Source organism: Curcuma longa, chromosome 14, assembly GCF_044706935.1.
Source record: "Curcuma longa cultivar G26 ecotype Majalengka, Jawa Barat chromosome 14, ITB_CL_G26_1.1, whole genome shotgun sequence".
Taxonomy (NCBI): Eukaryota; Viridiplantae; Streptophyta; class Magnoliopsida; order Zingiberales; family Zingiberaceae; genus Curcuma; species Curcuma longa.
In genome coordinates, this window is record NC_133874.1 from 6,866,207 (window position 1) to 6,876,134 (window position 9,928).

The 9,928-nt window shown below is 31.1% G+C and overlaps 1 protein-coding gene across 1 annotated transcript; it reads left to right on the forward strand.

The window, feature by feature from the left end:
• Window positions 1–876: 876 nt before the first annotated feature.
• On the forward strand, window positions 877–8,222 carry LOC141844896 (agamous-like MADS-box protein MADS4). The gene is made up of 8 exons (XM_074732868.1): window positions 877–1,061; window positions 3,099–3,177; window positions 6,789–6,850; window positions 6,949–7,048; window positions 7,176–7,217; window positions 7,305–7,346; window positions 7,848–7,984; window positions 8,141–8,222. Exons 1-8 carry the CDS (start codon window positions 877–879, stop codon window positions 8,220–8,222), a joined length of 729 nt encoding a protein of 242 aa, XP_074588969.1.
• The last annotated feature ends 1,706 nt before the right edge of the window (window positions 8,223–9,928 follow it).

A 9,928-nucleotide genomic window follows, 5' to 3' on the forward strand; every position in this document is an offset into this window, starting at 1 on the left:
AGAGGATTTATATATTTAGATCAAACAATTATTTATATAAACATATTTGTCCAAAGTAAATGGATACGATTTAGCTCTCTCTTCTATCAAACACGCTCTTTTCCGATTGCCAATTATCCACTCAAAAAGAAATCTTTTCCAACTCCGAGCATAATTTTTTTTATTAGAACATCCACTTCTTCTTTTCTTTCTCCATTATATTTACTTTTGAATTCTTTTAAAACAATCATAATATATTTTTCACTTAGCATATTAATAATCATGCAATAATTATAATTTTTATATTAATACACTTGCTTAGATCTATATAGTTAGTATATTTAAATTATAATAATATTAAATTTTAATGTTTATTTTGAAAGCAAAAGTAATGTATTAATTGGGCGCTCGAATAAGGTTATGTCCGACATGATTGGATCCCCTCCAACGCGTCGTGCAGCGGATTCCGTCCGACGCACGTCTCTCCGGCCGACACGTAAGGAAGCTCCGTGGGACCAGTCCCTTGAATGACACCGCCACCTCCGACGCGGTGGCTCGCTCTCTCATGGCGCCCGCTGGTAGTGCGAGGCTCTTCTGCGCCTCACCGCATGAATGTGCCCGTACGAATCCCGCATCCGACGTCGAAGAGCTGCCGCTGAACGCATCTCGACCTCACGCAACTCGACCGCACAGATATTTGCGTGCGGAGTGAGAAAATGGGGTTTCCGAGGGTTAAAAGAGTGGTGCGCTGTTACAGGTCGCCTTCAGCAGTTGAACTCCATCCTTGCTATATATAGAAAGTGGGGTTTGGTTTCCCCTTCCCTTTCTCAGTGCAAAGCAGCTCCCTCTTTTCTTCTTAATTATTCTTGTTGTTGATCTGGTGAGAGGGAGGCGATCATGGGGAGGGGCAGAGTCGAGCTGAAGCGGATCGAGAACAAGATCAACCGGCAGGTCACCTTCGCTAAGCGGAGGAACGGGCTGCTCAAAAAGGCCTACGAGCTGTCGGTGCTGTGCGACGCTGAAGTTGCTCTCATCGTCTTCTCCAACCGTGGGAAGCTCTATGAGTTCTCCAGCAACTCCAAGTAAGTGACCCGCGTGATCAGCAGACACGGATTTGATCTAGGATATAGATGTACCCTTTTTGGTTGCGTCTTTGATTTCCGCTTTGATCTGTTTCTTAGCTTAGAATTTTTTTTTGTTGATTTTCCGATTTTGTGAAAGAAATAGAATGTTGACTAGATCTGATGATGAATAGGACGAGATGGTGCAAAGGAAGTTTTTTTTTCCGCTTTAGTTCTCCTTTTTCTTTCGAAGACTTGTGTGGTTGTTCAGATCTGAATTTTATGACGTAAAGGATCAGACATCTAAAAGATAAAATTTTCTGCTTGCACAAGATAAGAAATTTAGCGAAATTTGGAAGAGCTAAACTAGCTTGAACTTTTGTTTATCCGTTCAGTTTCTATTCGTGCTTGACTATAACTAATTGTTAATCCAAGTAAACCATGTTTTTCTCGGTTTTAAGCCTTCTTATAGTTGCTACGCGCACGAAAATGTTTAGGTGCTCCTAGCTGCTTTAATGATGCACCACCGTCTCACGATGGAGCTCTGGAGCTGCGAGAGTAAACATAAATCGAGATGTATATGTGCTCGGTTGTTCTACTGGCTATGGCTTGAGATAGATATCTAAGATCTTTTTGCATTTACATTTGTTCACTTTTTTTAATATGAGATATTTGGTTCTCTTCCATTCGCCTCTGCTAGCTAAAGAGGAAAGTTTAGAAGGAAACAAAGTCGTCAATTTCGCGTTCTTATGTACTTCTTCAAAGTTTTAGGGTTTGTGTTTCTTGTATAGTTTTATTTTATTTTAATTTTTTAAATCCTCTGCGAACGGATCACTTCAAGGACATCATTTTGTTTAGATTCTGTGCAGGATTAGATCTTTCATCTGTCACACTGGTGGTGAAGAACACTAGGTTTTAGCTGGTCCCTTAAGAAAACGTCTCATCTATCATTTTGACTGTAAAGTTAACGGTATTTCCTGCAAACTAATATTTGTCTTTCTCCTCTGGCTCTCAGATACATCCTTGCTATCCATATAGTTATTTTAATTTTATTTACTTCCATAATTCTTATGAAGAAATTCAGGTTTTTGGTTCTTCCAGTGATGCAACCTTGTTTTTTTGGCCTTTCATTATTCTGTTCATTCGACTCATTCCTGCAGACACTCCGGTTTACCTTCTAGACTTCTGGTCCTTTTTCTGCTCATCTCTAGTCTTTTCATTGTTTGGAACCATTTGGTACATAGATGCCTGCTTCTTCGAGTTCTATCCGTATCCTACTTGTCTCTGATTTGACAACGAGTTTCTCAGAATTTACTAACATGCAGATTCTCTTATTGCTTTGTCGCTGGCGCGTGATTCCACACAAAACCTTTGAGCAGGAACCGTTTTATCCTACATATAATTACGTGCTATCAATTAATTTCTGAAGTTGAAAACACTTGATTTAATTAAAAACTGCTCTAGGTAATATAACCTCAATCCAACAATTTACACGTACAGGTCGGCTGTCACAATCTTGAATAAGTTATTTCCTATACTTCCACCTGATATGCTCCTTTGGCTTTACCTGTATCTATCTTAAAGTTGAAGGTCTAATTACTCGACAAGATAAACCCATGTATTCTTATCTATAATAGTTTTAACGTATGCTTTACATTATATTTTTCATAATGAATGGGAGCAAAGTTAGATCCCTTTGTTATATAGTTTGACATATTAATCGAAAGTCTTTTAAATCTAATTCATTTTCCGCATGATATCAAATTACTAGGTACTGCACTTTGCTTGTAAATCTCATAAATTTATTTAATTATCTAATGCGATGAACGTATCTTTCATAGAAAATGGAAAATGGGTGATAGTGGAAAACATCAGTTTCGGTTTTAATTGTTATATATAAATTTACAATGGTAGAAAAAAAATAACACTGACCTTTTAATTTTTATAGATTTGCTTAATTGATTATACTGATACTTTTATTAGCTCATTTGCTCATTTTTTTTAATGAAAAAGTTGTCCGGTTGTAATCTGATGATGTTTTTTTAATTAATTGTGCAGTATGTTGAAGACGCTTGAGAGGTATCAAAAGTGCAGCTATGGGGCACCAGAAACAAATATAATATCAAGGGAGACTCAAGTAAATTGTCATTGAAAAGTTCTCTTGCACTATATATTTGCATAACAATTTTTGTTTTCTTTCTATATTTACTCAATAGAAATATATCAATTAAATATATATCTAATATGGAGTAAGCGATAATGAATGAATATTTGAAACTATAGATAATTTGATGATTAAAAAGCATCAAATGTTTTCAATAATTTGTCTTTGAATCTATTTTATAAATGTAAATTTTCTTCAATTCTATTTAAGGTAAATGACAATAATGCACAAAAATCTTATTTCTCCGCCACTTTTTGTGGGTGCATATAAATGTTAGTGTATAATTACAATTGAAATTATCTAAAACTCACGAGTTGTTAAATGAAAATTGTCTTATCTGTCCAACTCATTGGATTTGTGAAGAAGAGTTTTGAGTGATTTGTCCTCAAAAATTTTCTTTTTATTCCCAGAAGTTGTTGATAAGGAATCTTATAGGAAGAGAGTGGAAAGGAGTCTTTGGAAGATCATATGCTATGAATTAGCTAAGATGGTGATAGATAGCACATGGTTTGAAATCTTGAGCTATACTATCTGATAGAGTAGAAAATTTATCATTCTCATAAATTAAATTTCAGCATCGGTCTGCAAGGGATATTAACTATATCCTATGTCGCATGTACCTAGGAGTATCATATGTCATTGAGATATTCAACAAAGTTTAGTATACTTTGAGACGCATTGAGATAGGTTAAGATAAATTCTTCTAAGGATTTAAATGATTGTTCATTGTGTTTTTATAACTTGTAAAGATTTAATTTGTAAAACTTCTTTGAATTTAACTAAACATACATTAACATAAAATAGTAAAATTCTTTTTCAATCCACCTATTTAATTGATATTGAATTTATATTAAAAATAAAAAATCTAAATAGAAGACCTTAAATAAGTTTTAATCATATGAATTTATCATGGTGTATTTTGGTATATGCCAAAGTTTTAAATGATTATTTAACTAATTATTTTTTTTAAATAAATGAACTAAATAAAGAGAATTAAAAGAGTAAAATTTATCTAAATTCATTTTAATATATCTCATGTCTACTAAAATGTGCTAATGTTGATACCATATTATTTCAATTGAAAATTAAAACTTCAAAACAAAATGATACTTTTGAGTGATGAATAGCATATACATAACATGCTCATCTTGATTAAATTATCAACTAAACTATATATGATGAGTATCATTAATTGCATGATCTTCACAAGTTGTATATGCTTAGATTTACATTTCAATATAAAAGTTAGTTTATTTGGACATGAACTAATAATTCCGATGGGATGAAATAAGATACCATAAATGTGTTTTGGGTTCATAAATATCCACTAATAATTCCATCTCATGGATATACGATGATCATATATCCATGGGTTATATGATCATCTCATGGATATGAGTGCCTGTTAAGAGTTAGAGATTATCTATTGAAGTTTGGATTGACTAAGTGACACAAAATCATGATCTAATGAGAGCCATTTTATAAACAAATAAAATTAAATTATATGTTAATTTGTATGCCATCTCGCTAGTAGTTGACTTATTGAAGTTCACAACTTAAAGATATTTTAATGATAAATAAAGACTTGGGAAAAGGATTTGTTTGCCATAATATATTTTAGAATTTAGTAGAGACAAATTTCCATTTTCTAAAATGTTATTAGCTATGAATGTTTACTGGAATATAGTCTTTAAGAATGAAAATTATGAATTCTCTACTGTTTATATATTTAAAAGTGTAGGTTAATAAATGGGGCAGGTATGCAAGAGTGGTATATTAAGGTTTCCATTTCTATTTGACCTACATTGTCATGACAGATGTCTTAATTCAGCCTACCCTAGTTAGCAATATCTGGATATATACAAGAGGAGAAAAAAATGAACTCCAAAATAAATTAATTTTATTCATGATTTCATTCTGTCTAACATCTTTCTTCACTAACTTTTCTTGTTACATTCCTTTCCATTAGAGACGAATATTTTAGAGATCAACTTCTGAATATGCATAAGTTATACTTCGGATTTAATAAGTAGGTAAATTAAGAAAAAAGACTGTCTATCTAATATTAAAAAAACTTAGATTAGACAATGATGGTCAAAATAGATAATTTTGAGTATTGTGATATGGTTAAATTAGTTTATCCATTTTGTTAGATTTATATAGAGAGTTGATATCTCATATGTATATCAATTATGTTCTAATAAAATATCTAGAATATTGAAAAATGCAAGTTACAATCATAATTTCTTATATTATTCTCAGGTTATCATACAATTATTCTTTTGTAATTAGAAGTTTAAAGTTTTTCATTTATTATTTAGTTTGATGTTTAAATTTTTGAGCAATTTTTTAATGTGTACTTTAAATCTTCATTCTAGATTTTGTTTCTTTAAATCTAGATTATAGCCATTGTTGAGAACAAAACAAAGTGGAAAAAAGATGGAAAGTGGATTATGGAACACATGAAACTTATCTTCACTAAACAATTCAATTTTCTTCTATTTTCTTTTAGCATAACATTGTGCATCATGATCCTTTGTATACATATATACTCTCTAAGCATAACCTAGATGCATGGACTAGATGGCTTAAGATAGTCTAAATTAGTCAACATCAAATTATAATATTCAGATAAGATTCATCTTCAAAATGAATATGGATGAAACGTATATATCAATTTTTGTTTACAATACATTCCCTTAATTAAACGATCCTCCATTCTTTTGATATGCACCATGCTATCTCCAATAGCTATTTGTGAGATTGATCACATTGTAAAGCTTTAGTAGTTGAAAAACTCTAACATAAATTGAATCATACTCTTTCAAATTTTTGTGTCATTGATCAATCAAAAGTCTAAAAACTATGGTCAATGACTTAGGAACTCTAAAAACTATAATCATTAAGCAAATGTTGAGAAGCTTATCAATCTTTGCAACCATGTATTTTTATATTATAGAGATCTTCATGTTGACATGAGCAAGATTGCCATATAGGTCTTCAACCACTCATGAGTTGTCTTAAATTTTTAATCTTATTATAGCAGGAAATTAAACACATCAATGTTTGCCATATCAAAAGAAAGTTAGTAAAATTTCCGGAACTTTCTCATCCAACTTAGTGTTGCATGTATCAGACTCTTCAATCTTTGATATACTTGTCAACTCTTCTTTCATCTACACATTCAACTTATCCACTTGTAAGTTGAAGTTGCTTGAATCACATATTTTAAGTGATCAACATCTAAGTTCCTTTCTTATAGTTTAAAATCATTCTAACAATTTTAAATACTCAATATTAATAATTTATAGTGCAGAACGTATTTTACTTTTTGTTTTTTTTTGTAATTAACTAATAAATAGTTATTTGATGGTTAATAGTGGACCCAATATACATAATACCACCCTCACTTCTAGGAAGCTAGAATGAACAATTTAGTATACATGGAAGTACTCCGTCTAGATATGGGGCTCTAAGAATATTTATAATATGCCCCTCCATTCTTATTTTTAATTCATTATATTGATTTATTTTTACAACTTGTAAATCTAAAAACTTTCTTTTATATTGTATTTACAAAATAGACTAGTCAACAAGAGTATCTGAAACTTAAGACACGTGTTGAAGCATTACAGCGATCACAAAGGTGAGTTTGTTTGACCTTTGAGATTAATTATAGTTTGTGCAAAAACAATTCTTGGAATAATTTCATAAGCAAATCTCTAAATGGTCTTTGTATCTTAGAAATCTTTTGGGCGAGGATTTGGGGCCACTTTCCATCAAGGAACTTGAACAACTGGAGCGACAACTTGATGTATCATTAAGACAAATAAGATCTACCAGGGTTAGTTTCTTCTGATAGAAATAAACATCATTTTTGCATATGCCAATTAATGGTCAGAGTTACTATCAAATATTAGTTGTTAGATGTTGAAAACATGTATTATTAATACTTCATTTTTTTTTCACAGACACAATACATGCTTGACCAACTCACAGATCTGCAGAGACGGGTACCAATTAATGCATTGTGTAGTTATCTTAAAATAATATTTTTATACGTTATCTTGACAATTAGTAACGAGGTCATTGATCTACAGGAACAAATGCTTTGTGAAGCTAATAAAGCTCTGAAGAGAAGGGTAAGCAGCTATATACGTTATTTCACATATTTAAAATAAAAAATAGTTTTATAAATTTTAAATTATAAAGGTCATATACTCATATTATTAGTTGCACAAAAATATTAATTTTGAATCATACCATGCAAATCACATTATCATTAAAACTAAACATTTTTTATTGTTGACAGCTGCAAACGGCTTTATTCTTTGGTCACATTAAGGATAAGATAGATCGATAGACTTTTGTGATTAAAAATTTATTTATATTATATGAAACAACTAATTCTCATAATATTTAATTAATGGCCTTATATATTGGAGTCAAAAAACTTATTTTTTTGTTTAATTGTATCAACCATATCAAAATTTGTCTTCTCTTAACACCAACGACCATGTTATAGATAATGTACACAGGCCATCTTTTCCTTGAAATACAATATTTTTATTTCTTAAATAAAATAGAAATGATCATATCGAGTTGCTTGCTATGGTTTTCTTGTTTATGTGAGATGCATGCAGTTGGATGAAAGCACTCAAGCCAATCAACAACTGTGGGATCCGACTGCTCATGCTGTAGCTTATGGCCGTCAGCAGCCCCAACCACAGGGTGATGGGTTCTTTCAACCCATAGAATGTGAACCTACTCTGCAGATCGGGTAACTCCTATTGCTATTAAGCTCCTTTGGATTTGCTAGTTCACAGTGTTTATCTCTGTACAACTCAATGTGAAAGACAGAAAGATGCCAATTATGATTGAATTATCATCAACAATTAATTGTGTATGCCTGATGAATTCTTCCTTTTCATTCTAGGTACCACCCTGATCAAATGGCACTTGCCGCAACAACACCTGGGCCAAGTGTTAGCAACTACATGTCTGGTTGGATTGCGTAATCAAACTAGCTAAATCTAATTCGCATCTCTGTGCTAAGTAGTGTTTTGTATGTTAGCAAACCTTTGCGTCAACTATAAATTTCTATGGTTCCTCATTGGCTATAGTATCTTGTCTGTCGCTATTAGACACAGGAAAACTACAATGTCTATAAGCCAATGATTATGAATTGCTATAATCTTCCACGAAGGAACATTTGCAATGTACGTATGCTTTTACTATTCTTATTAGCAAGAAATAACTACTTCATGTAGAAAGGAGGTGATCATAATGATTTAATTTGAGCGGAACACACTGATTAAAAATTTATGTTAGTATTTATTTTGCTCTCAAATTTCTCCTTTGTGGTTAACAAGGATAATGCATAATACTAGCATGCATCATCTCACTTTTCTACCATGTATGACTTAACTAATACTGAGATTGGATCATTAGATTGATGGCATTGTCTAATGATCTTGTTAGTATATCCACAAATGCAGTTTTTTGTACGATCTTGTTAGTTAAGTTGTTTATAATTAACCTCTTCTCTTTTGTTCTTTAGCCATGTGATAAGATGAACTCAACTTTTGTAGCTTAATTATATTTTCCTTGTTTGCTAACAAGATTTCTTTTGAGCACACACTAGAGCAATTAGATATACTCTGTTGAGAACAAAGATGTCCTTCAAGATTTGATTAGCATTAAAATGTCTTTCAAGGCTTTCATTTTATTGTCAGTATGTTGATAGTTGGATAAAATACAAATGAGAGTTGATATTGATTTTGATCCCCTTGATAATGGTTTTGATCAAAAAAATCCACTTCCTTCAATTCCCTAATTTCTCACATATGGATATGAATCTACTTGTATTTTATTATTGTTATTATTATTATTATCAGTGTCAACAAAGTGAATGGTTTGATGATATATGTTTGGTTGTTGTCGTCGTCGTTGTCGTCTTTGTTGTAACATCAATCAATGTTTTCTTATAACACTCAAGCTAAATCAGTCTTATTGAAGGTGGCAAATATTATGACCACTTGTTAGTATATGAAGAAGATAATCTGACCATTAATTAATTAATAAATAAAAATTAAAAAGATATTTTTTTATTTGAATATTCTTAAAAGATTAATATTCTTAAGTTTGATCCATGTAAATTGAATAGGATTTGTCCAATACAAATCATGAATCATAATTGTTAAATTTTTTATAATAGTTATAATTTATAATTATTACGATACATCATATATTTTAATAAATATGAATCATAACTATTATAATATATCATTGATCCGTATTGACTTAGTTGAATAGAATCTTTCACCCATTATATAGTAGTACAAATCGTAATTGCTATAACATATAATAGTTACGATTTATACTTGCCATAATTTGAAGTTGACTCGATCGATGATTCACTTTTTATGCACTCGAACTAGCTCGATAAGGAGAAGTACTTTGGGAAATAAAAATGGGATGCAAAGTTATTTTGATGATTAATGATTGGCATGGACCTATTTAGGTTTAATATAATATTCAATAAAATATAAAGTATTTATTTTAATTTTTAATGTTTTAAAAAATAATTTATAGTTTTTAATATTAAAAAATTCAAGGGTATTTATGTCATAACTTAAAATAGGACGGACCATATACAACTTTTAGCAGGCTAACACAAGCTTAGAGCATCTACAACGCTTGTTAAAGGAGTGTTAATAACACT